At 41.7% G+C, this 27,850-nt stretch overlaps 2 protein-coding genes across 16 annotated transcripts in view; one reads left to right on the top strand and one right to left on the bottom strand.

Annotated features, from left to right (window-relative positions):
• Positions 1–14,069, bottom strand: part of PDSS1 (decaprenyl diphosphate synthase subunit 1) — a 47,211-nt gene extending 33,142 nt beyond the window's left edge. For all 8 annotated transcript variants that reach the window (XR_004486549.2, XR_007475625.1, XR_007475626.1 and 5 more), the window contains exons 1-4: positions 13,786–14,069; positions 9,871–9,935; positions 8,191–8,311; positions 5,444–5,574 (exon numbers count right to left, since the gene is read on the bottom strand). Coding sequence is in view for 4 of the 8 variants with exons in the window: in XM_004275885.3 (XP_004275933.1) it covers positions 5,444–5,574; positions 8,191–8,311; positions 9,871–9,935; positions 13,786–13,923 (455 nt within the window). In the remaining 4 variants the exon portion in view is untranslated. The remainder of the gene's footprint in view (positions 1–5,443; positions 5,575–8,190; positions 8,312–9,870; positions 9,936–13,785) is intronic.
• A 77-nt stretch (positions 14,070–14,146) lies between these two features.
• Positions 14,147–27,850, top strand: part of LOC105748290 (protein adenylyltransferase SelO-like) — a 28,125-nt gene continuing 14,421 nt past the window's right edge. For 3 of the 8 annotated variants that reach the window (XM_033439263.2, XM_049706154.1, XM_049706151.1), the window contains exons 1-10: positions 14,147–14,588; positions 17,925–18,043; positions 18,662–18,790; positions 20,045–20,109; positions 20,192–20,248; positions 20,341–20,439; positions 20,629–20,696; positions 23,219–23,306; positions 25,784–25,853; positions 26,611–26,683. In XM_033439263.2, coding sequence (XP_033295154.1) covers positions 14,282–14,588; positions 17,925–18,043; positions 18,662–18,790; positions 20,045–20,109; positions 20,192–20,248; positions 20,341–20,439; positions 20,629–20,696; positions 23,219–23,306; positions 25,784–25,853; positions 26,611–26,683 — 1,075 coding nt within the window. In that variant the 5' untranslated portion in view covers positions 14,147–14,281. Of the gene's footprint in view, positions 14,589–15,967; positions 16,073–17,924; positions 18,044–18,661; positions 18,791–20,044; positions 20,110–20,191; positions 20,249–20,340; positions 20,440–20,628; positions 20,697–23,218; positions 23,307–25,783; positions 25,854–26,610; positions 26,684–27,850 lie in introns of all 8 variants that reach the window. The other 5 variants (XM_049706156.1, XM_049706153.1, XM_049706152.1 and 2 more) reach the window with 5 other exon arrangements.

Here is a 27,850-nt window from a genome sequence, read left to right as displayed (position 1 = left end):
CTCTCTAGTTAAAATGCAAACAAAGTCTCTCTCTGTCTGTCTCTAAAATTCTTCAGGATGTGAACTGCATCTCCTAGTTGTTACCTGATAAAAGTACACACTTGTGTACCTGATAAAAGTACACAAGTTTTCAGTATGCTGAACAATATATCCACGTCACTTAAGATTCTATCTTTATCTGCCACTGAGCTGACTTGCTACAAGTTTGGGTCCCTCAACTACTGACACTGTGGAAAGTGTTCAGCTCCCCCCTGGGTCTGCGCTGCCAGATCTGGTGCATCCGGAAGCGGTACCTCCAGAGGGAGAGAAAAGTCCCAGCAGGCACACTCTCCACACTCGTGCGATATGATGTGAACGATGGGGTTTGTCCCAGTTTCCTGTGGCCCGGTGACAAAACACCACAAACTTGGTGGTTTAAATCAGTAGAAATTCTGCCACAGTTCTGGAGACCACAAGTCCAAAAGCATTTTCCCTGAACTGAGATGGAGGTATCGGCAAGGCCAGGCTTCCTGCAGAATCTCAAGGAGAGAATCCTTTCCTCGCTCCTTCCAGTTGTGCTGGCTGCTGGAGGGCCTTAGTTTGTGGCCACAAGCTTGAAGCAGCCACCTTCAAGTCTCTCCCCTCCATCTTCACACGGCCTTCTCTTCTGTTACGGCAATCTCCCTCTGCCTCCCTCTTTAGGGATACAAATGACTGCATTTCCGGCCCATCAGATAATCCAGGATGACACTCCCATTTCAAGATCCTTAACTTAAGCACATCTGCAAAGACCCTTTTCTTGCCATATGATGTAACACTTACAGGTCCCAAGGATTAGGACGTGCATACTTTTGTGGGGCCATTTTTCAGCCTAACACAGTTCTTACTTTCACCATCCTCCTCTGCTGATGCGCAAATGTTTCCTTTTCAGTGATCTGATTCTTAAAATTACTTGATTTTACTTCATCTGTCTAAAATCTTGTTTCTCCACATTACTGACACGACCTTGAAGTGTCTCCCCTTCCGCAGCGGCGTCCAGGTTGAACGCGGGGGACGGAAGGCGTTCCTGCCCACCCCTTACTCTCGCTTCTCATCCTCGGCCCAATATTTCTGTTCCTTGGCCTCTGCCCCCAGCCACTGCGGTCTTGTTCCCTTTCCCTGTATTCCTTACTGGCACACTGATGCATGAACATCAAAGGTGCCTTCCTTCTAAGGGACAGCAGAGTACAGGAGGGATACCTGTGAGCTCCAACTTGCCTAGCACGTCATTTTCCTTGGTCACTGGCCATTCACCTTTGAAAACCCAAACAAGCGCACCAGACTACAGTGGAGACTGCCTTTCTTTGGAGGGAAGAGCGGTTTTAAGCTTGATCTTAACGGTAACGAATCCATCAGCAGTTTTAGTATCAAGAAAAATTAACTGACATTCAAGAGCAGCAGCTCCTGAATCTTTCAGATTTATATCCAGATAAAAACAGATGTCTGCAAAGTTGCATCGTAAATGATGCAGGATTCATGCTCCTGGTTATCTTCTTGCCACTGAAGAAACACTGCATTTTGGAAGCCCTGGACATGTGGAGAGTGACTCCATGATGATATCTCAGACCTGCAGCTTATCCAGGCTGGCTTTCTCCACAGGATCCAGGGTGCAAAAGAATAATGCAGCATTTGGGTTTTTTAAATTGAGCACAGCTGATGAACGTGTAGACGTTGATTCCTTCAGTGATAGAATCAGCCTCCCCCTGGGTGGTGGGAGCCAACGAGTGAGCACACACCATGTTCAAAGCCCCATAGCCGCCTTGCTCTCAATGATGTTCCCCTCAGGCTTGGGCCTGACCTCACCCATGAAATGGACAACCACCTGGTTATCAAAGCCTCCTCTACCTCAGCACGTATCCCTTATCACAGACTTTACATCAAGATCCATTTTAATTGAGTATGGACACATCAAGAGTGCCATCTCCTAGGTTAAAGACAAAAATATTTCTCGTGGCACCAACCTTCCTAACCCATAAGCCGCCGCAGCAGTAGCTGGCTCAATGATGCAGAACACACAGAAACCAAGAATGGTTCTAGAATCGTTAGCGGCCTGACTCTAGGAATCATTCATGTGAGCTGGTGCTGTGATGATGACTGTTTTGTTAGTTTCCCTAGAGTAAGTTTTTGTAGTTTCCTTTGTCTTTATGACAATCACAAAAGTTACTTCCTCTGAATTTAAGAGTTTTATCGCATTTGGAAGCTTGACCTATTTACTAAGGTGAAAACTGCATCTTATCTGTTCTATCTAATCAAATGTCTGGCTTTGTAAACTAGACTAGTGGGATTCAATGCCACTTGACTATTTGTACAGTCAAGATCAACAGATCTGTGCCCAATGTAACTTGAGTAGGCCTGTTATCCTAATCACTGGCAGTGATATCCACTTTCCAGTGCCAGATTTCCACGAGAAACTGACGGTGTCAAGACTGATGATAAGAACAGGTGCCTTCAATGAGGTCTCTGAGTAGGACAGGTTTGGCTTGTTTGAGAAGAGACACTAATTGTGTTGTGGTCAATAAGTAGAGCAATTTCATAGAATCTATTCTTTATAAAGCTCAGTTCTGACTTGGATTCTTTGATAAGGTAAGTTCTGACCCACAGGTAGTTGGGTTTTGCTGAACTCTGTTGAGGGTTGGGTTCTCGGGAAAGCACTCTCACGTTTAAAGTACAGAATGTCTACTCAGAAATGCCCTTGGGATCAACACCTGAGGGAGGGGGAGGAGACAAGAGGATAGGGTAGAGGGAGAAGTTTCTGCAGTGCAGGCCCATCCAGAGCCACAGCCACTCCATCGTGTGCTCTGGAGCTAGAATGGCCCCTCATCTGTCAGTCCCTGGACGTGGACTGGCTAAGGTGAGAGGATTCTCTGCAGCCGGGGCAACCCTTGAAGAGGCTGCGAACTGAAGGCTCTCCACCAGCAACACTGGCCCAGGAGCTGGGGCAAAGGGTCCTTCAGGGAAGGGGGATCTGGGCAGCGTGGCTCAGAATCCACCACAACTCTGTTTTCTGGACCTTTCAAGTCTGATTATCTGTTGTATGCATCCTACCTTACCTGACCAGGTACTGTAGTTATCAGGATACACAGAAGAAAAATAAAGATGAAGCCTTAAGGTTTTGGGGGCCATATTACCCTTTAAGAATATGCTATAAGCCATGTATACCTTTGCGTGCAAACATATGAAAATTTCTGCACACAATTCTAAGGGGCTCACAGACCCCCCCCCACCCCCACCTCAGCTTTCACGGACCTCAGGTTAAGAACTCCCAGTGAAGTGATCTAGCAGGGAACACATAATGGACGACGGACAAGCTTAATACAGGAAAAAGAGAAACTCAGTAGAAGGTAGTTCCCCCACCCCCCATTTCTTGAGGTATCTGTTCCATTCTGTTTTCCAAAATCCCCTCCAGGATTACTGTTAACCTATTTAATACACATCTCAGAAGCAAGACAATGATGTCTAATAAGCCTTAGAGGAGCCATTAAACTGTGACTGTCAAATGATGAAGCAGGCCTCTCGCAATTCTGCCAACACCAACAAGCAGGCAGGTGAAGTAGTGGAACGGCTGCTGGTGGCATCAGCTAGAAACAGAGGCCTGCGTGGTCCTGCCCAGAATCTTTTACCTTTGCTCCACATGGCTCTAAACCTCTTTCAGCAAGCAAAATCACAAATGGCCCAGGCCCTCCCCCCATTCCCCACCCCCTCTTGCTTTAAGTGGCTTGGAAGTTAACAGCTCAATATTTGGCCTATTAAGAGCCTGATCCAAAAGGGTCCTTAGGAAGTAAGTATTCTCAAGAAGCTGGGGCTTGGAGAATAATATCGTTAGGCTACTGTACCACCCAAATGCACGCCACAGTCACGACTCACATCCTGATGCCTCCATACTGTGCCTTCAGCAAGCCCTAAGCTGTAGCCAGAACATCCCTGGAGAATGCAGAATTGAACTTCCTTTTCTTTAAACCAGCAATGCCTTTTCTGGGTATATAGTCTCCCATTTTTTTTCTGCAAACAACAGTTTATACAGTTTCAATGAGGTAAATTGAAGACTGACTCTGGGGATAACAGCTGACAGGATTTAAGGTGAGCAATGCAGAATATTTTCCTTCCCTTGTTTTCTGTGAGGGTGATGAACCGTATTGTTAATCTGAGAAATTAAAAATATAAACACACACTATCTCTAGACCAGTGGTTCTCAACCAGGGACGATTCTGCTCCTCCGGGGACATCTAGCAATGTCTGGAGAAATTTCTTGGTCATCATCAACTAGGGGAGGGGCTGCCAAACACCCTACAAGACACCTAACAGTCCCCGCGGCAAAGAATTATCTGGCCCTGAATGTCAGCAGAGTCACAGCTGAGAAACCCAGTTCTAGACCACGTGAGAGGTATTTCAAGTTTGGTTCAGAGGGAGCATTTCTGCTGCCCTGCCTTCCGGCAAGGTGAAAGTGGTCCTGATGATGGGAAAATGGTCACTGCCAGAGATTTCACTGCTTGTTCAAACTATACTGTGAGCACTTGGAAAGTCTCAGGGTAAGTGGGAGGCACCCATGAGCATGGAATCATATCGTGGAGCTGGATAGGCACAGCAGCGGGGCACAAACGGCTGCGGGCAGAGGCAAGCATGTGCTAAGAAGCAACATCTGACACTCATTCTGACAGCAACCTTAAATTTAGTGCTGGCAAACCTTAGGCATTCCTTAAAGTGCTATCTACAGAGAAAAGGGAATGTAATGCAAATGTTCAACACTAGGGAAATGTATGAGTCTATTACTGTCTACTGGAGGTTATATCAATAGATTACATGATGTAACAAAAAAAATTATGAAGACACTCCAGTAACATGGCAAAGAGTCTAAAAAATAATGGCAATGGGTCCATTGTCGTTTTCCTTTAATATTAAAACATTGCAGTTGTTTTAATATTTGAAAAATTTATACATATTTGTAACATAGAAGTTGAAGACCGATAGTCAAAATGCCTTCTTTTAAGAAGATTTTTCTTTGGCACGTTTCCAAAGGCCACAGGAAGTCAGGCCCTGCAGTGGGTGTGGTGCCCAGAATCCAGGCCTAACTCATGACTTTATAACCATCAACCTTTGGACTAATGGCCCCGTGTGTACAATGATTACAAGTATGCATACATCCTGGTATTCTTTACTTCTGAATGAGAAAACTCAATGTGGCTTTGAAAATTCTTTCCAAAATGTTTATTTGCAGCTGAAGTTGTTCTTCCACAGATACTAAAAAGCATGGAAAAGGAAGATGCCCAGACTAGACTCCAGGGTGACCTTGGGAACACAAAGCTAGAAACTACCACAAAGTGAATTCTCAAATACATGCTACTTCTTAAACAGGAGATTAAACAGTAACCTTGGGAAGGAAGGTTTGCCAAATATAAAACCAATAAAGGGGAGAAAGTAAATAACTCACCGGGAGTTATTATGATGAATATTACAGGCTCGGGCCATTAGCACCACAATGATTGGTCGAAAGGCTTTTCCTTTTCCATCAAAGTAGTATTCACACATATCCTTAAGTTCTGTTGTAGATATGAATAGTTCCTGAAACAAAGTTTCTCTGTGTCAATACAGCATCATAACTGCACAGTCAGTGGGATTTCTTTCACAAAACTTTGATTTTAGTGTATTCATTTCAACTGAGAAATTCAACACTCAGTAGGAAACGGTTCCAATGTTGTATGGCCATAAAGCTGGCTGTGTGTGGCTGGGCCACAAGCAATGCCTGGCTCGCCCCCAGGGGCCTCAGTGCTGGGGTGGGCACTGCCGCCGCCCCATGACTCCAAGAGACAGCAGATTGGGGGAGGAAAGCACCAGATGGCCAGTGACAGCTGGAGAGAGAAAGAAACAGGGCTGGTTGCAGCTTGGAAGATGGAGGGGAGAGGACAAATATGGGGAGTGTAGGAGCCAATGAAGCAGGAGGTCAGTGGGTATCGGGCTGGAAGACGAGACGTGGCCAGAAAGAAGAGCAGGGGTCAGAGTCTGGCTCAGCCGTTACTTAGCCACACAAGCCAAAGGTTCATAGGGAAAGTGTAAGACATGGTTTACCTGATGGCAAGGAGCTTCCAATTGAGTTGGGAAAGCAAAATTTTAAAAAATGTGAAATATTCAGTGAATAATATGGTGGTAACTTGAACAATGCCGTACGTTAAGTGCATTAAAGTTCAAAGAATGGAGAGATCAGTGTGGACGAGAAAAACTGAACATTTCATGGAGGAGATAAGCTTTGACTGGGGATTACAGGATAAGTAGGATTTTGATTTCTGAAGAGGAGGGAGAGCCTTCCTGGTGATGGGCATGTGTGTTTACTGTATCTGTCCCTCAGGGACTTGCTGGAGAGAACCAGAGCTTATGCCCTGGGAGCAATGGGAGCTACAAATGGACCCAAAGGACCTTCAGCAGGGCTCAAGTGAACACGGTCCAGCAGGCCAGCCACTCACTCCCTCAGTTACTGACTCAGTGCCAAGGACGATAATAAACGCAGAGGTTTCAAAGATAAATAGGACAGCCCCTTGCCTACAGGCAGCTCAGAGTCTAGATGGGGGAAGGAAAACAACATTGCGGGGGGACTGCTGTCGTGGAGGTAAGTGCAGCTGCTCTGGGAGCACAACGGGGGCGTCTCTGGCTCAGGCTGAGGGCGGGAGGAGGAAAGCAAGGCTGGGGACTGAAGGCAAGAGGCAGACGAGACGAGGAGGGTGTGGAGGGGAAGAGGAGGCTGCATCGAGGATCCTCCCCGGGTTCCTGGGTGGCAGCCTCCAATCAACAGGACAAACAAGAGAAAAAACAATCTGTAGGAAAAGGCAGAGCTTCAGATCTGCCAAGTGCGAGACAGTCACGGACATTCCAGGGAGCTGCCCAGTGAGCAAAGTTTAGGAGAGAAAATTCCATCTGGACTGGAGGTATTATGTGGGACTCATGAGCATGGGAATGGGTAAACTGAAGACAGAGAGAGAAGAGGAGCCAACAGAACCCCAGGGACGGCACAATTAATAGGGGTGGGGTGGAGGGGACAGAGAGGAACCCAGGAAGCTGACTGAAGGATGGCCTAAGAGTCAGGAGGACGAGCAGAGTGCAGAAGCCAAGAGGTGGGTTTCACAGAGGGGGCTGTGGGGAACAGTGTCCAATGTTCAAAGAGCCCGGGAAGATACAAACCAGCAGTGCCCACTGGATTTGGTGGAGGGAAGCAAAGGCAGTTTCAGAGGAGAGGCTGGAAAGGAAGGCACAGTGCGATGGCGGAGCAGTGGTGAAGGGGCAAAAGAGAGAGGCCAAGAATACTGGAAGGGAAGGGGTAGGAGGACACAGGGTCAAGGGATGGTCCTTTAAAAGACAAACAGGAAGAAACTGGAGCATCCAAAATGGATCTGAAAGAGAATGAGTCTGCAGATAGACAGGAGAACAGGGAATTGCAGGAGGAGTTCCTAGGGCCCCGAGGAGGCAAAGGGGATGGGACTTAACCAGAGGTACAGGGATGAAGCTGGAAAGGAGGGAACCCTGACTTCACTGAGGTGGGAGGGGAGGAGGCCGGCACGCAGCAGTGTGGGCTGCAAATGGCCCAGAGCAGGCGTTCAGGGAGTTCCTCCTTCATGGCCTCTGCTTGGTCCACTGGACAGGAAGTGGTGGAAACAGGAGAGTCGGGTGGGGCCTGCAGGGGCAAAGTGCAGAACCTTGAAACGGGAAGGAAGCTGACCAGGGGCACGTGAACATTTCTGGGCAGCATCTGAGAATCCACGTGAGGCTGGGGGCCACTGAAAATTTTGGGAAAAGAATGCTTAGCGAAGAAAGCCCTATTTGGGTCAGCCTGGCACTGATATTCAGAACCCGACAGGAAGACAGTAGCAGGAGTCACCGGAGGCTTCATAGCCTCACCAGGCCTGGAGCACGGGATGGATTTGGCAAGGAAAGGTTAGATGACTCTTTGGACGTGTACCTGCTGCCTGTACCTTTTTTTTCGGTTTCCCAATTCTGCCATCACCCCCCTCTGGACAGTAACTTGCATTGCATCCTCCACGATGCCCCACACTTGTTGCTCAAGAAACATTTGAAACCTGACATTTGGGAATCAAATCTGCAACAGCACGGCACACATGTGAAAACCTGCACTGTTTGCTCATAATTCTAAGAAATCAACATTACTTTACAGCATCGTCAAAAATATCTTACCTTCCTGATGTCCTCGTACAGACCTTTCAAGTCTCTCCAGCCAAGGTTAAAAGGATCAGTGTATTTTTCACCGCTCCGTGTTCTACTACAGCAGCACACTGCTGGCGTCACGTGATGGAACCTGGAGAGGCAGAAATGCACACAGTGGAAGACTGAGCGTTACTTTACTGAGATAACTTCACTTTTAAGTAAGAATTATACAGACCTATGCATATATATACAGCAGAGTATGATGATGGAAAATTTAAGCCCAGATACTTGCTGGAAATTAAGTATGAATATAAAAAGGTCATTATAATTTAGAAAAACATAACAGAATTCTGATCTTGCTCAACAATACATCAATTTTTATAACCAGGACCCTGGGAACCCACAAAATCAAAGAAATATAAACCATGTTCATTGTGTTCTGAGTTTAAATTTTATACAGTTGGGCCTCCATACCTATGGGTTCCGCATCTGCGGATTCAACCAACCTCGAACTGAAAAAAAATATTTATATATATAAAAATATATATTTATATATATAAATATATAAACTCATAAAATTCCAGAAAGTTTCAAAAAACGAAATTTGAATTTGCCATGCTTGGTAACTATTTACACAGCATTTACATTGTATTTACAACAATTTGCACAGCATTTACATTGTATTAGGTATTATAAGTCACCTAGAGATGATTTAAAGTATATGGGATGAGGGGCTTCCCTGGTGGCACAGTGGTTAACAATCTGCCTGCCAATGCAGGGGACACAGGTTTGAGCCCTGGTCCGGGAAGATCCCACATGCTGCGGAGCAACTAAGCCCACGAGCCTGTGCTCTAGAGCCCGTGAGCCACAACTACTGAGCCCATGTGCCACAACTACTGAAGCCCTTGTGCCTAGAGCTTATGCTCCGCAACAAGAGAAGTCACCACAATAAGAAGCCCGTGCACTGCAACGAAGAGTAGCCCCCTCTCCCCTCAGCTAGAGAAAGCCAGCACACGTCAACAAAGACCCAACGCAGCCAAAAATATAAATAAATAAATAAATAAATTTAAAGTATATGGGATGGGGACTTCCCTGGTGGTGCAGTGGTTAAGAATCCACCTGCCAATGCAGGGGACAAAGGTTTGATCCCTGGTCCGGGAAGATCTCACATGCTGCGGAGCAACTAAGCCTGTGCACCACAACTACTGAGCCTGCACTCTAGAGCCCGTGAGCCACAGCTACTGAAGCCCTCATGCCTAGAGCCCATGCTCCGCAACAAGAGATGCCACCGCAATGAGAAGCACACGCACCACAACAAAGAGTAGCCCCCCCACCCCGATCGCTGCAACTAGAGAAAGCCCGCGCACAGCAACAAAGACCCAATGCAGCCATAAATAAATAAATGTTCCTTTAAAAAAAATAAAGTATATGGGATGATGTGTGTAGGTTGTATGCAAATATTATAGGACTTGAGCATCCCCAATTTTGGTATCTGAGGTGGAGGCGTGGCTAGAACCAATCCCCCTCCACCATACCAAGGGACAACTGTATTCCCATTTTTTCAAAAGGCAGAGATCACACAGAGCAGATATTGTGGCACTTAGTTAAACAGCATATCCAATTTGTTGGACTAGCCCATCACAATTTAGAATAGAAATTTACTGGCAGTATGGCCAATAATTTTAGTTGCAATACGGATTATAAACTTACCGTGATATACTATACATATTTGGAAAGGCAGATGTTAAACTCTTCACAAGATTAAAATAGGACATCTATAAAATAAAAGTATTAAGAAACTTGTAAGAATATTTGTGAAAAACTTGTTTATAACACTAGATAAATTAAAACTCCCATAATTTATAATAAAAGTAAACTTTTAGTTGTCCATTTAGACTGCAGACTTTAGAAAAAAATAAGTTTTCTTTCCTTATTACAAAAGCAATATTCGTCATTACAGAAAATATAAAAAAGCAGAAAATAAAAAGCATCTATAATCTATCCCTTCCCCCAAAGACTGCTCCATATTCACATCTATCTTTCCAGATCTGAAATTCCCTTCCATTTAGCTAAGAGTGGGCAGAGAATAGTAAGGATTAGTGTTGTTTACACTCTTTTAAAGTCTTAACTTGTTTTAAAACAAAGAATAATCAAGATCCCAAAAGCATCTGCCCAGACAGTGAAAAAGAAAGGATTTCAACGTTAAGGAAGAAATTTACAGTTACACAAACACTTGCCTATTTCAAGCCACTGTTCCTGAATATACTTGGAAATGGTACTTCTTGAAAAGTAATGTCAACAAACAAGCAAGCCCAGCAGCACATTTTGATAATATTAATGAGAGATCAAGAACAACAAGAGACGACTTCTAAAGGATTCAGAGGTGGTGCCGACAAATAGTTCCAACAATTATTGTGCACAGCAGTGGGGACCCACAGATACAGCAGCTAACTTGAAGAATTCAGGGACACAGGCATTTCAAAAATTACTAATTTACTAATCTGATGTGTGAAGGGCTCTTACAGAATACTTGAAGAAAATATCTTGACAAAGGATGGATTTAGCAGTAGAAAAAGAAAACGAAGGTAATAAAGCCTTACAATGTGCTTTCACACTATTTGACTCTCACAACTACTTGTTCTTATACAGCCGGGGAACCTGAAATTCAGAAAAGTCTGAAAAACTGGTAATACGGGTATGTTTACAATATATCAAAAGAAAAGAGCACCTACAGCACTGTGTGCATTATGTGATTCCACTAAAAATGTGTACACCCACACACAAAAAATCAGAAAACAGGGTTTAGAAGCATATAAACCAGGCTATTAAAAATCGTTATTTTGGAATAAATAGGATCGTGGGAGCTTTTTGATTTATTCTTTTAAAATTCATATTTTCTGAATTTTCTTTAGTGAACACACCCTGCTTTAGACATACTAAAATGACAATAAAGGTTGACTGTGCCAGGCAGGCAGTGGCCAAAGAAGGCGGTCCTGAGTTCTATTTTCACCATAGCATTATATTCATTAAACCAGTAAGGACATTTATGACACCCCAGGCATTAAAATGTCCTACGGAAAAGAAGTGATAATCCTTTCATTTTACCATTACATGACACTTAACCTACTTCTGTCAGCCTTCATGCGTGAATGATTCACACGAATTTAGGGTTTATTATGATGCTTATTCAGTCTGAGACCTAACCTCTAACTTGGGGTGAAGAGCTAAAATTACACAGCTAGTACAGAGGCTCTTAACTGGGCAGTGCAACAGTGTAGCTTGTTGAAAGCCTGGAAGGTGGATCTTGGCTCAGATCCCAACATTTCCCGGTAGTTACCTTGAGACAGCTTTCTGATAATCTCTACTCACAGAGATGCTAAGATTAATTGAGAGATCATATGTAAGGCTCTTAGCTGTGTACATTTAATATGGTATGTACTCAACCAAGCTGTCTTCTGCTTTAAGAGTACTTTCAGGCGGGCTTCCCTGGTGGCGCAGTGGTTGAGAGCCGATACAGGGCACACGGGTTCGTGGCCCGGTCCGGGAAGATCCCACATGCCGCGGAGCGTCTGGGCCCGTGAGCCATGGCCGCTGAGCCTGCGCATCCGGAGCCTGTGCTCCGCAGCGGGAGAGGCCACAGCAGTGAGAGGCCCGCGTACCGCAAAAAAAAAAAAAAAGAGTACCTTCGGGCAATGTTTCCCAAAGTGAGGTTAGAGGTGCTCAGGAGAACAGGAAAGTATTCAAAGGGAGTGGTGTGACCGGAGCCACTTGGTGTGCCACTGCTAGCACAGGCAACAACCATCTCCCAATTCCGATTTTGTGTCTTTCCATCACATATTCTCCCTGAAAGCCAACCTTGCCTCTCATGAAGTTACTTTTTTTAAAAAAGAGAAAATGCTGAGTAAGAATCAAGACATACTGACAAGCGATTTGTTACAATCATATACACACTGGTTTCTGTCCTATTCCAAGATGTTTGAACACTACCAATGAAGAAGTTGAGAGAACATACAAACATCAGGAAAAATGGAGCTGTGCTGGGAGAGACGGGCGTGGCTTTACTGTTGTTGCTCTTCGTCCCCAAGGACTATCAGGCCCTAACGGACTTGAACTAGCCACAACACACCCTCCTGAGGCAGACACCAGAAGGCTCATGTATTTACAGTGAAAAATACCACTGACACGAATCAGAAATACACGGTACTGGCATTACCAGCAAGGCTCCTCCTTGTGGTCATTAAGGCAGACATGGAAGACATCCAGCATATTCTCTCCAGGAAAGCACCCTTTCTGTAGCTAAGATAATTGTTTAATGGGCATGGAATTTAAAAATAAATAAATAAATAAGGAGCATCAAAGAAAAAAAGTATCAGTAGCATCAGTGGTGGGTGCATCCATCTCTCCAAATAACATCCTCATCTGCGGTACTGGAAATATCTGAAGGCTGGCTAGGACAGTACTGAAATGGATCCCAGCAGACTCTCTTTCTCCCGTATCTCTCTTTACTGCCTAATCCATAGACTAGCCCAGCGGCCATTCTCTCTCCAAATGTCTATTTTGGATAAGTTGTGATTATGTATGCATATGTATCCCAAAGTAGACATTTAGAAATACTACATATTTCATATTGGGAAATGGTCTTTGATGGACACGGAAGTGCACCAAATCTGACTGAAACGGAAGAGTCCTAAATTCAAATAAACTTTAAAAAAAAATGAGCCTGGAGGATGAGAGGAGAACACATACAATTACTATGCGACCGGAGAAGTCTCTAAAAGGACAGTGAGTCCACAGGCCTTGCGTGGTTATGCTTACCAGTACGAGCCTAGCCTGTGGTACGCCAGGAATTAATCACTACAAAGTGCGGCAAAGGACTCACAGAGCCATAGAAACTTGTCAATACACAGGAGCTAAACTGACCGGAAAGGGAGAAAAATGAGATGGAGTCCAAAGGCAGCAGGGGAGAGCGTCAGGGAGTCACGGTTAGTGCTCAGATTCTGACTCTGCTTCAAGAAGTCATAGGTCGATTTAAAAATCAAGGTTTCTCCACTTGCGACATCCTCAGGCCTCTTCTCCTTCCAGCCCGTCCAGGTGTGCCCTCCCTCCGAAACAACTACCGCAGGACTGAACTCCGGTCCACTCTAAGCATCAGTCCTGCGTTCTCCACGAGACTTTTCCGCCTATTCCGAGGCTACCCGGACCCTCCGTATCTCTGAGCGCTCAGAGCACCTTTTGCTCTAAAATCCCAATTAAGTTCTGTTGCCCCCGAAGCCCTGGCTGCAACTCGAAAGGAAACACCTGCAGACGCTCTCCACGCTTTACGCATACCCCAAGAGACCACTGGGCCACACCTGCGTTTCCCCGGGACCTGGCTTCTCACCGCCCCTTCCCCACACCCGAGACGCTCCCCTGTCCCCAGGACACGGCTCTGCAGCCCCGCGCGGGTCGCCCACCCCTCGGTTCTGTCCCGTCCTCGGTGCCCCGCCAGCCCTGGGTCGCGTCCCAGCGCAGCCCCGCAGCCCCCGCCCGCCGCTCGTGCAGCTCGCCCTCATTCATTCTGCGGCGCCGCTGTCATTAGTGCGGTGACCTCTGCGCCCAGCTACGGCGCGCGCTACCCGGCCTCACCTGCGCGCGGGATGCAGCGGCGGCGGCGGCGGCGCGCAGCCCGGACAGTCCCGCGCGGCCGAGGGAGCCGGGCCCGGGACTCCGCGCCGCCGGCCTCCAGGAGAAGCCGCGCCGCCACCGCCACCAGCACGAGGCCATGGTCCGCGTCTGAAAGTCGCGGCAGAACTGCAGCTCCGCCTCTGGCCCGGCGGCCCCTCCTGCCGGGACCCGGAGCCGGAAGCCCGGCAGCGGAAGAGCTTCTGCCTCGCCAGCCCCGCCCCTTCTCGCTTCTCCCGAGGGCGCGCCCCGCCCCGGAGGAGGAGGAGCGGCCGCAGGGGGCTGAGCGGCGGTGGGGCGGCTAGATCCTCTCGTGACCCCGCCCGCCCGCCCGCCGCTGGCTCGGGAGAAACCAGCGTGATCTTCCTTCTGGGGAGCGCCCTCCCCCGACCCCGCCCAGCCGGTGCCTCCAGCAGTCTCCGCAAAAATGCACCCGTGTTAGACCGGCTGTCATCTAGAAATGCTACAGGGCGCCCGACGAACAATCACGAACTTTCCTGTTGCGTATTTAGGCAGAAGTAGGACGCGAAGCATCGGGTTCCTGTCGTGCTGCCTAATCCGGAGGCTCCAGTTTCCGCGGCTGCTTCTCTTGGGTGTTACCTGCCACGCCGTCGTCTGCTCCTTATGGCGACCTGGCCTTGCAGGAAGTGCCAGCCTTTTGCATCTTTACAGTAACAAGTCAAACCCCGAGCAGGGCTATTGTGAAAGAGAAGTTAGATTAGCCTCGTCTCTCGACTTCTGGACGCTCTCCTCTGAAAACCTTATAGGTATATTGTGGCCTAGTTTGGCAATCTTGCTCACATCTGGATATGTGAGTCCCGCTCGTGGGTGTACTGAGCTGTGCGAAGTTGTTTAATATTTGGTAATGTTGAACCTACTTGTAACCAGCCCGGGGAATACTGGAGAATGGACAGGATTAATGCCCGTTAAGGGTTAGAAAGACCTTTCCTTAATTCTGTGGCCAGATCTACTCTTCTCATGGTAATGAGAGGGTGTCTTTATAAGAGAAGTGATATAATTAATCATTCAGTACATGCGTACAAACGCACAAAGCCTATCAGAGAAAGTGTAAGCATTGGGGATACAGAAATAGAAGAAGCTTAACTCTGTCCTCAAAAAATTCACTCTTATGAGAAAATAGACCAGCAAACAGGCAAATGTGATGCTCTGATATTTTTTCTTGTTCTTCTGACTCATGCATTTTGCATTAAAGAATGCAAGTACCCGTATAGCTGAGCACATTTTTACATTTATCTTCAAAATTTTTTAACTGAATAAAAGCATATAATAAAGAAGTTTTTAAAAATGTCAGTTTTATTGAGGTTTTTTTCCCCTAATTTTGAAGAATATTATATAAAAGATGTCAGGTGCTTTACAAATTAAGGTTGTTAATATGCACCTGTGGCTTATCTTGATCTAGGTTTATGTATTAAGAAATATCCACAGGTGGAGTTGGCCAAAATAGAGTGTTGCAGTAAACACTTGTACTTGCAACTATCCTGTGACTTAGAATATTTTCATTTGCCCTTTTTTTATAGGTAGAGAAACAGATATATAGGAATTAAGTGTCTTGCCCAAGCTCACATAGTTGGTAGATAGAGCACTACACAATTCTGTTATGCCATTTTCATTTAGAAATTGTTTACCCAGATTAAAACAATAACCTAGCTCTTAAAAAGATGTAATTTGGCAAAGCTAAGTAGGGGGGAAGGCAGATGAAATTTGTGAAGGCCTCCACCATTATAGTATAGCTAAACTTCCCATGAACAATAACCCACCAACAGGACATGCAGAATACAAAGTAGTTCCTTTGACCCAACTAGGCCAAGCATGAGTCTAGAAAGTTAAAATATTGTCTAAGCTGTGCAAGTAATTGCCAAAGAACAGACTCCTCTCGTGCACAGTCTAGAAATGGCTTGGGCCTTTTTGACTGCACTTATACAAATGAAACAACTAGTCACAGTGATAAAAATGGAATAAGTGTACAGTTGAAACATTTTCAAAGTTATTTTGATATTGGAGAATTGGCTACACTCGAAGACATTTTATTTCCATAATGATGATACTGTTCAAAACATTAGGTAGGACCAGGTTTTACAGCCAAGGAGAGATTACATACAAAATATAACCATATATTGTTTCATAGTACTGCATAGAAACACCTCATCCTGATGTTATTAGATAACTGATAAATGAATTATCAATGTAACTCTGGTAACAACATTGATTGAGAGAAGAGTTGCACTGAAAGGTGAGCAATTTTTGTGCATTTCATATTCTTAGACCAAACTGAATTCTGAAGACTTGAAATAATACCCTTATTTCTACTACCGATTTCTCTGAAATGTTAAGATAACGGGTTAACATGCATTTGGAATTTTCTCTGGGGTCTTAGTCTATGACTGATTAGTTCGATAAATGTAACAAGGGTGAGGACTGGGTACCTCTGAAGCAATTAGTCTTTTTTGTTCCCTGGCCAGTGATCACAGGTGTTAGGTGATCAGCTGCCTTGCCAAAATGTGAGTCAATCAGTACAAAAAAATAAGTATTAGTGAAACGTTATATACTGCCCATGCTCTACTAAAATTTTAGAGCATCATAAAAGATAATGCATTAATTATATAATTTAGTCTATTTCCACACAGAGGCTCTCCTAAAAGAGGAGAAAATACACTATTGGATCATCTACTCCTAATCATAGTCAGGTTTTCTTGATGGATACTAAAATCTGTTTTTTGGTTGACTACCCATTTGTTCCCCCATGATGCTGCCTTATTCACCATGTACTTAGGGGAAAGTGTAAAGAGCTAAATCTGACCCACGTTTGCCTGTTTTTTACTCATATGGAGAAGATATAAGAATTCTCTTGTTTCTATTATAACTGACATTTAGTTCACCTAGGCTTGTGTGGAATAAAAAGGAGTTATTCCAAACAATTGAACAAATTGACATGATGCCACCTTTCTCCACTGATTCAAAATATTGTTTTCATTATATAGGGAATTCTTACATTACTTTGGACTGTTTCTGTGCTTTTTATGGAGTCCCATTGATTTTTACATCTATTTTGGGGATAGCAATATTTTTAGTTATTTTTACAATTTTTAAAATGATAAGGAAGCTCCCATTTCTGTTATTAAAAAAAGTGTTTTCTCAGATTTACACTTTCTTTCTTCAAAAAAAAAATCCTACGATTTTTGACTGGATTTCCATTATGTTTAGTAAATAATTTGATTGGATTTCCATTATGTTTAGTAAAAATTTGGTGACAGTGACATCCTGATAATATCTCTATCCAGAAACATAGGTTTTTGTGTCCCTTGTTTTAGTAATACACCTGTCCTCTTCTATTTTTTGTTTTAATTGTTTGGATTAGGAAAACATTAAGATTTTAAGAATTGTACTTAAAAGTAAACATTTTCTGAGTATCTAAAGCATGCCCAAAGCTCTCTTTTTTTCTCTACAGCTTTTTAAATAAAGTATATGGGCTTTAGTGCATGGACTTCATGAAACATAGTTTATCTCTTTAGAGGCAATTTTTAGAATTCTAGCCCTGTGAACAGGCACGTATCAAATGTTTTGAAGTTTCTGATGGGACTGGAAGCAGTTTTGTACATTTAGTAAAACATCTGTTGCCTGGTTTAGAGTTATTTATGTATGTATCTGTTTCCTTCAATTAATTATGATTTTTCTGAAGGGCAGAAAGAATGTGATTGTCAAATATTTTTTTGGTTGGATCTACTGGATTGGCCAGTACTGTAATTCTGATACTGTAATGCAGCTCACCTCCTTTTATTCATATATTCTTATTTATAAATAAATTGCACATCCCGTTGGTCTCCCATAAGTGAAAATCTTTGAAGACAGGATATGTGTCTTGTTTTAAACTTTTTTCATCTCCCATCTTCTTGGACAGTTTAATTATACTGTAATATATGAATATTGAATAGATATGGTTGAAAATAAGTTTAAATAACAAAGTATGAACAAAATAGTAGTTTAAGTTGATTTTCTTCAACAACTGTAGGCTTTCTAAGGACGATTAATGCTGTATATGCAACAAATGAGAACATTAAGAAGGGTTGTCTTTTTTCTTTTATCAGCTGTGTTGCCAATTGATCCTGTTAAAGAAAATTATGTGCGTAAAGTGAAAAACTGTGTGTTCTCAATTGCCTTCCCCACTCCTTTCAAATCAAGAGTACATCTTGTAGCAGTTTCAAAGGTTAGGCTTTACTTTTTCACAACACTTAACTCACTATAACTTTTGTCTAAAAAATTAGTAATATTTTTTTCAGAGTTAAATTGTTAATCTATTGATAAATGATTATCTTTGTGTTTAAAATTTATAACTTGGAGAATGTCATTCTTAGAAGTCACTTTTTGATACTTATTCCTGGAGCCTAGTACTCAGTTTCATTTTAAAGTTATCTTACAAGGAAAACACACTTTTATGGAAAAAAGGGGTAAATGAGTTAAATTCTTAGAAAGGGGCTCCAATAACAAATTCTAAATTATTCTCTCATGATATAGATGAATTTGGGATAACAATAGGACATTTATTTTTTTCTAGTTCCTTTAAAGAATATGTACTAGGAAGAATATTATTTTACCATGCATAATAAGAAAGCCATAACAATTTTAGAACTATCTAATAGACCTAATTTTCCCAAGTAGCATAAATAATCCTAGAAAGTACGGTACATCTCTTCTGAGAAAATATTAATGTAATTTTGGAAGAAGTTTATCCTTTTAATTTTCTTTTTTCCATAAAGTTTATTTTCTCAAAAACTATTAAAGGATTACTTAAGTTTGTAAGAAGATTTTTCTTTTCCTGCCTCAGCAAGTGCTAGAAGATATTTTGGACCTTGATTTATCTGTCTCAGAAACAGATGATTTTATCCAGCTTGTAAGTGGCGAAAAGATAGTACCTGGATCCATTCCATTGGCTCACAGATATGGGGGCCACCAGGTAAGAGTAGCACCAATATCACTTCCTTATGCAAATATAAACAGCTGGTAGAAATGCTATCCTATTGAAGAAGTTATTTTGCATTAATTTCTAATATTAGTGTATTGAGACTTCAAGAAGATGTTTCTAAAAGAATGTGTCATATATAGATTAGCTGATGTGATTTCTTGTGATAAAGCTAGGGTGTAAGTTTTTCTAATGGAATTGAGAAAACTGGGGCAGCACACTATAACATTTCTGTGATTATCGCTAGAGAATTCATTCAGTGGAGTTTTGGCAAGAGATTTAGGCAAAGTCAGGCCACACAGTGAGTCAATATAAAAGCCTCAGAAGGGCAAATAGAATATAATTTTGCCAGGATAGCTGTAGAACATTTTTAGAACTGCTAGAAATTAAGTCAGGATTAATTGGGGATGTTATACATGCTGAAGCAATTAAGAAGGCACCTTCTAGAAATACGGCAAGACGTTGAAGCAAGTTCAATGTGTGGAATCTGATTTTAAAAAAAGGAGAGGAAACACAGAACCAACTGTTGAAACTGCTGTGACTTTCTTGTGAGTTAAAGATTAATTGATTAATTTAAGAGAATAGAGTGATGTTTAACTTAGCAAGTAATTGTTGGCAATAATAATAATTACCCTCTTTTGAGCACTTTGGTGTGTTGGACACAATGCAAGGCATTTTGCGTATATTAACATTCATTCTTACAACAATCTGGCAAGGGTTTTCCCATTTTACAGAAGTGAAAGGTCAGTCTCAGTGAGATTAAGTTACTCAAACAAATTTCCACAACTAGTAAGTGGCACAGCTGGGAGCTGAACAACCACAAACAAATTTTAACAGAAAAGTTTGGAAACAGTTAACCATGTACATTCAAAAGCAATTTTTTCAGGTACAGTATGCTCCTGATTTTATATTGTATGTGTATAGTATAGGCAAATTTTCTACTAATAAATCATTCCTAGTTCCTATTCTGGAATTAAATAGATCAGTTCTCAGTATTCTACACCTAACAAACTTGAGCTCAGCTATAAGATGATGAAGAAATTAATTATATGTCTTAAATTTATGTTTTTTAAATGAATTTCAGTTACGTCTTATGGATTGAATTTTATTTTCACCTTTATTCAGGTTGTTGATTGTTATAATCTTAAAAATGCACTATTCCATTTTCAATTTTGACAAGGTAACTTTGATTATAAATTACAATAAAAACTTTAAAGGTTAATAAACATGAATAATTTTCCCTTTTAGTTTGGGATATGGGCAGATCAGCTCTGGGATGGAAGAGCCCATCTTATTGGAATTTACATGAACAGGTACTACATGTTTTCTTGAATAATAGCTTTTCTGCTCAATATTAACACAAATCTGCTAATATTTAGGTTTTTTTTTTTTAAGGCAGGGTGAAAAGTGGGAGCTCCAATTAAAAGGCTCAGGAAAAACCCCATACTCCCGGTACTTCTTTTTTTTTTTTTTTTAGTCATCTAAATAAAAATTGGTGTTATCTTAATTATAACTGAAAATCTTTTTTATCATATTACCCATAGAAATGGCGACGGCAGAGCTGTGCTTCGTTCCTCCGTGAGAGAATTTTTGTGTAGTGAGGCTATGTACTATCTCAGAATTCCCACTAGCAGAGCTGCAAGGTAATTCCTCTTCCCTTGAAGCTAACTTTCAGGACTGCATCATGTTATCTCCAGAAATGTGTCAGTCAAGTGAGCAGATAAACCCCCAATAGCATGATTTCTCATCGTTTCTTATAGTTTTAGTTACTTCTTGAGAGCTTGCTAGAAGTACAGTACAGTATAACTTTGTTTGATTCTCTTACCTTTCAGTCTGGTTGTAAGTGATGATGCAGTATGGAGAGATCAGTTCTACAATGGAAACGTTGTGAAAGAACGAGGTAATAGCAGTTCTTAGAACACTTACATAAAGTTAGACTAAGTTCTTCAGGAACAACAGAAATTGGGCATCTTTGCAGTCTTCTTAAAACATGACCTGGGGATCTTCATGATGTAATTTCAGTGTTATGATATTATAATAGAATATCCTTTCCCACACCCTTACATCACTAACCCATCCTTTTCTAACAACAAACTTCTGGGAAGTTAACCTGGGAAGTTTATGAACAGCCAGCAAAACATTATAAAGCCAGTGCATGAACATTCATATACTTCCTTCCCAGGAGACCCCCTCAGACTTTACCTCAGATCCTGATTGCTCTTACTTCATGTTTACTTCCAGTAAGTTCGGTTAACTTTTCCTTCAGCTTTTAGTAGGTCAGAAATAAATTAGAAAGGGGATGAGAAAGTGCCATAGAGCAGTGAAAAAGGAAGAGCGAGAGAAACTTGACTCTGAGTCTCTGGAGAGGCAGGAGACCTGAAAATCAATAAGAAACATATTTAACTATTTAAAATGCAGAGCTATTGAGAACCGCTGACAGCCCTACTTGCTTTATTGGGCCCCTTGGATCACTGTGTTACGGGCCAGTGTTTTTACTGCTGTTTATAGTGATTCACCAAGAGAACATTTTATGTTCTTCATGCTTTGCGAAAAATATGTTTTGATAAGGTTTTCATAATAATCCCCCTAGAGTATTCATGTTAATTAAACATGAATTAAAGGTTATTTATCTTTAAGGCATCTCTCTCTCTCTCTCCTAATATTATCTGGATAAAATGCATACTATTACTGCACATGGGGCTTTAACAGCTATTTAGGTCTTTTTGTTTATGGTGATTGGAAATGAGATTCCGATCACAGACTGTTAATATGATGGGCACAATACTACTTTTATGTCTGTGACATGTATATTGTTAATGTGAATTTTTTTTTGGCCGCGCCTCATAGCCTGTGGGTTCAATCCCGACCAGGACCTGGTCGGGATTGAACCCAGGCCCTCAGCAGTGAAAGGGCAGAGTCCTAACCACTGGACCACCAGGGAATTCCCTGTTAATCTGAATTTTGAATTAGATGGTTTGGAAACCAAACTGAATGGTTTCAAATTATCTCAAGTATTTCTCCTTTTTAGGCCGTTCATAGAATTTCCACATCTAAGTCATATACAGATATTTTGATTGTGCTTTTCCCTAATATTTGCCCAGCAGACACTGTAGGAAAAGAGCTGGACAGGCAAAAAGAATATGTGAAACCTCTAACTGGCTCTGTGGGAATTGATTTGTGACTTTGGGCAAGTCACATTTTCCCCCTGTTTCTCCAACTAAAATGAGGGGTTAGATGAGATGACACCTTCTATGTCTTTCAGTAATGACATTCAGTGATTCAATGGCTATTTATAAAGCAAACATTCAGAATCATCTATTGAGCTCTTTTTTTCTAAATGAATGTATTTTTATTGCTAAAAAAAAAAACCACATGAAAATAAATATTCAGATTACTAGCGTGAATGAGTCCTGACTATATGGATAACTTAGTCAACCCAGAAAATACTAATTAGCCCTTTTCTGTGCATACCACTGGACTCATCTCTGGGGGTCCAGGAGTAATAAGTATATACCGTGGTCCCTGGTCTTAAGAAACTCAGTCTTCAGACACTATAGCAATAGTGTCTATAGCAATAGACACTATAGACTCCATAGCAAATGAATAATAAATAATCTGAGGTTAGGAAAAGGGCAATCCGGTTAGCTTTATGGAGGAAGTGGGAATTGACCTTGAGCACAAGATTAGAAAGTTAGCAAGGATTTCAGTATGGAGAGAAGAGGGGTTGAGGCAGGGAGAAGTGAACAGAGGCCCAGAGGTAGCAGCGAGTATGGTGTTTCACTGAAGGACAGCACCAGCAGAGCAGCAGCTTTGTCATCTGGGATAGACCTCACCTTGACATGGAAACACGTGTCAGTACAGCATTCCTTATAAGAAAAAAGCGTGACTTCATTTACTAATTGTATTACTAATGTCTACGATCAGAACGGAAGGCGGAAATAGAAGGCTACAAACAATCACAAAATGCATAGATTCACTGTATTTCTTCAGCATATTCATAAGTTAGAACATATGCAAATTTTTTAAATTGAAGTTAATTTCCAATTAGTTACACAAATGGAAGTCATGTACAGGGACTGTGCCACAGAAATATTCCACTAATTCTATATTTCAGGGTGAGGTACAGGGAAAAGGTCACAACTGAGGAGACAGTGGGAGCCTAACAGTTTAACCAAGCAGCATCTCACTAGGCTGGGGCCTCAGTATTTCTGAAGGTGTTGTGGTTCCTCACATTCTAACTGATTCAGGCGTAAAGAAAGACAGAAAAATCCTTGACCCTTTCTAGGATGTAAATTAATTGTTTTTCTGATACATCCAATCACTGTATTCTTTTTATTAAAGTCATTTCATTTTAAAGAAAAACACATGCTGTGTTTGCGTAGTTTAAAATAGTTTATGCTAAAATAAATGTTTCTTTTCCAGGTGCAGTAGTGCTGCGTGTTGCAAAATCATGGTTTAGAATTGGATCGTTAGAAATTTTGGCTCACTATGGTGAATTGGATTTACTAAGGTTAGAAAACCATTTTTTCCAATGGTAGAAGACAATTGAAAGAAATGCTTATTTATGTGCTGTGAAGTTAAAATATTTTTGGTTTTCTTGTAAATAAAACCCAAACTCAATTAATAGATATTTTCAACACTTGCTGTGTGCCTAATATCGTGTGGGTTTCTATGAGGCTGAAAAACAAGGGTTTAGACCCAGTAGATCCTTTTCTCAAGGAATGCTTTTATCTAGTGTGCAACCCAGTTGGAACTGAGGGCCTCTGTGCTACCCAGACACCTGGGTGGAAGTGACTCAAACTCCCCAATTCTGCAATTCCCTTCCAAGTTCTGGGATTCCCAGGATGCGTCCTCTGTCTCATATGTCTTCTTTCCTGGACTCTGGTTTTGACATGTGTGTGATGCCTGTTTCATCCTGGGTTGACCCAGACATGAAGCTCAGTCCCTTCAACAGGACAAAAGCAAACAAAGAACAGACTGAAATTGCACAAAGCACTTAAGAACAAATCTTACTGGAGATTTCTTCAGGGAAGACAGATGAATGGTTCCTTCAAAAGAGCAAAAGCTCTTCCCCTTGTGTCATGCAGTATATCTTCCATCAAACTCTGATGCCTTGGTGCCTGTGGAATCTGCACTCACAAAGTTTGTCTTCCTCAAGCCAACTTAGCAGGACGTTTCTTCAAACAAAAACATTTACTCCCGACTTCCCTGGTGGCGCAGTGGTTAAGAATCCACCAGCCAATGCAGGGGACATGGGTTTGAACCCTGGTCCAGGAAGATGCCACATGCTGCAGAGCAGCTAAGCCTGTGCGCCACAACTACTGAGCCTGTGCTCTAGAGCCTGCGAGTCACAACTACTGAGCCTGCGTACCACAACTACTGAGGCCCACGTGCCTAGAGCCCATGCTCCGCAACAAGAGAAGCCACTGCAGTGAGAAGCCTGCACACCACAACAAAGAGCAGCCCCCGCTCACTGCAACTAGAGAAAACCGGCGCTCAGCAACAAAGTCCCAATGCAGCCAAAAATAAATAAATAAATTTTTAAAAATATTTACTCCTTTAAGAGGAATTCTGTTTCCATTTGTTAAGAGCATACAGTTCTAAAAAGCCATTAGAATATATAAGAAAAAAATTCTCTTAGACAAACCAGAATCATTTGGAATATGAATCCTACACTGTAGGTATCAGCTTAGTAAATCCAGATACCTGGTCCACGGAGAGAATGGGGAAAGGGAAGTGAACGTGCAGAGCAGAGAAGTTATCACCATTGTCATGACCGTTCTCTGAGTCTTTTTAACAAATGTTTACTGAACTCAGGGTCATCCCAGCTTGTTGAGAGAGAAGTCTCCTCTCACTGGGCATTTTCACTTCTCATTTGTTTTTTTTTGGGTCACTTCTGCTCAGATTCACTATGTCACTGAAATTGTTCTATCTGGTGGTCATAATTCAGTTATATTTCACTTATCTCTATGACATTTCATGTATATTGGTGAGCACTTTATCCTTAAAATGACTGGACTGGCTAACATGACTATGTATGTATGCCTTTTTGTTTCCCAAGCGCCTGAAACAATTCTCTAATCCACTCTAAACGAACTCACTCCTACTGGACTTTAATAATTCCCAAGTCATATCTACAACCCCCAGTTATTTTCAGGATTCTCTCTTATCCAATGCAATAAACACTAGTATCAATAGTTACTTGACTCATTAGTCAGTTAAAACAGGGAATTAAACATAGGATACATATACAACTTAAATATTTTAACTTCAAACCTTGGCCAATTTATTTGACATCTTATTTGTGAAATCTTACATGACCTTCCACACATAAATAATCATTCTCTGCTCTATTATCTTTATACTTTTTATATATTTCTATTATTGTATGTATTATACGGTAATGTCATTTCTTCAGATGTTCTTCTCCCCTAATAGACTGTGTGCTCTTTAATGTCTGGGTTTGGGTCTGTCATTCTTTTTCCTAGCACTTGGAGGTTCTCAATGGATGTTTATTGAATTAATCTGAATTTATAACATAATAAGATGGCATCTAATATGATCTCAGAAACATATTTCCAGTTGTGATTGGTATTGAGGAAATATTTCTCTATGGCTATTTTGGGAGTAAAATCTTATTTAAGTTTTTTTTTTTTTTTTTTTTTTTGTGGTATGCGGGCCTCTCACTGTTGTGGTCTCCCCCGTTGCGGAGCACAGGCTCCAGACGTGCAGGCTCAGCGGCCACGGCTCACGGGCCCAGCCGCTCTGCGGCATGTGGGATCTTCCCCGACCGGGGCACGAACCCGTGTCCCATGCATCGGCAGGCGGACTCTCAACCACTGTGCCACCAGGGAATCCCTTCTTTTACTTTTTAAAATTCTAAGCATGCATCTAATGAATTCATGAATGTCAGGAGTGGATTGAGATGATTGGATACTCACTACTGTATTCTGAGGAACACTGATGCTATCTCCCCTTTATCTCTAGGATGTTATTAGACTTCATCATACAGGAACACTTCCCCTCAGTAGATGTCAAGGAACCTAACAGATATTTGGTAAGTTTTTTAAAAGAAAGGACAATACTCTGTTTTCTATCATTGGCTGGCCACCTTAGTGGTTACAACTTAGCACTTAAAAATCTAAAGTTAAAAAAGGAAATGTAGAGCATTTTGAACATTTTGTTAAAGAAAGAGACAATGAACCACCTTGTAAACAAGACATAGATAAGGAAGTTGTTCTGTTTGAAAGGTATCTAGAAAAAGAGAACAGGTGCGACTACATCCTGACTATATACATTACTTTTTGAGCAGCATTTGTAACTTGGTCACATACATTGTTTTCTCACATGTTGGATATATAGGTATTTCTATAGTAGTAGTTCTAAAATAAATACATACATAATAGGCAAATGTGATTTTCTATTCTTGTGGAAAGTTTTTGATCTTCATTAACTTTTTCTTTCTTTTAACAGCCACAGAGAAGGAAATTCCTTTATATTTCTTAGTGACTCATTTCAAAATTTAATAACGCATTTTGCTTACATTTAACTCCCTGTGCTGAATTCTAATATTTTTCCTTTTCTTATTGTACATGAAGAAAACCTGGTCATAATACTATGCCTGAGCCTTGTATATATTATTTCTGGATCAATAACTCTATGTTCTTCCATTGTTTTCTTACACGTACTACTTTCCATCTCTTTAGTCATCTTTTGGCCCACCTTTGAGAACACCTTTTCATGTTGGAAATCGGAAGATCCTAAAAGAACATATGTTACTGAAAAATCTGAAAATTTTCTAAATTTCATTTTAGGATTTTTTTTCTACTGTGGTGTCTGAGACGGCACAGCTTATTGCCTTGTGGATGTCTGTTGGTTTTGCTCATGGTAAGTTTTCTACTGACATTTCATGCTTCTGATGAAAAAGTAGAATTAATTTGTTGAAGCAGAAGACTTCTTTTTTGTGTATTTCAAAATATTCCTGCCAATGAGCAGGAATAACATTTATAATATATGAATTTATTTTTAGCAAGAGAGAAACAACTTTCTCATGTTTAAAATGATTTTGAACGGAACAGATACACAAAATAGAATAAGCATACTCGACCCGTTGATGTTGTTACCTGTAAAGCTTTTTAACCTTGTGAGTATATATTATATTAGGTCTTTTAAAAGCTTTTAAAAAAACCATTAATCATAAAAGCACTACATGCTTATGGTAAAGAATTTAAAATATACAGAAGTGCATGTGAGTTCTGTTCTCCAGGAGAATCATTATTAACCATTTTATCTCAATTCTTCTAGACTTTTTTTCGATGGTATTCATATATCCCCTACAAAAACAGTAGGGCTGGCTTGTGTGTGTCTGAAGCCATTCACTGTGTGGGGTTACATTGGAAGGAATATCTGCCTGAACTAAGAATAACTGTCTTAAAATAAAAGCAAGTCACATATGTACTAAGGTCTCTAGATAAATGCCAAAGGGGGATCCCACATTGTAAAACTTCTTGAAATCTGCTTTAATTACATCCTCGCTGGGTCTCACTTTGGTAGGTAGGGTGGTGAGCAGGGGGGTGTTTCAGAGGTTTTGCTGTTATGAACTGTGCGGCAGTGACCACCATGCATTTATATCTTTACATTCTCGAAGGTGAGTTTCTGAGGATAAACTCCTGAAAGTGGACTGGCTGGATTCGAGTCTATATATGCACTGAACAGTTTGATAAGCAGGGTCATCCTGCTCTAAAAAAGGTTGAAACTGTCTACACTGGACACTGTTGCCACCATGCCCAGCTATCCTATATTGGGCTGGTGTATGCATTCCCTGCCTCTCTCCTGCCTCATGCTCCGCCCCCATCCATGACCCGCTCCCCGACCTAGGAGGTCACACTCCCTCCCCACACACTGCTGGTGGTCTGCAGCTAAGGACTGTTATGGGGTACATATCCATATTTTTACCTTTTCTCCCTCTTAACAACCTTTGAAAATTAATTAATGTTTCTTTAGTAGTCTCAATTCCATTCCAAATAACATATATTTTTAAATAAATGCTAGAAA

The sequence above is a fragment of the Orcinus orca genome, chromosome 2 (genome assembly GCF_937001465.1).
Source record: "Orcinus orca chromosome 2, mOrcOrc1.1, whole genome shotgun sequence".
Lineage (NCBI taxonomy): Eukaryota > Metazoa > Chordata > Mammalia > Artiodactyla > Delphinidae > Orcinus > Orcinus orca.
This window is presented reverse-complemented; position numbering and strand designations above follow the sequence as displayed.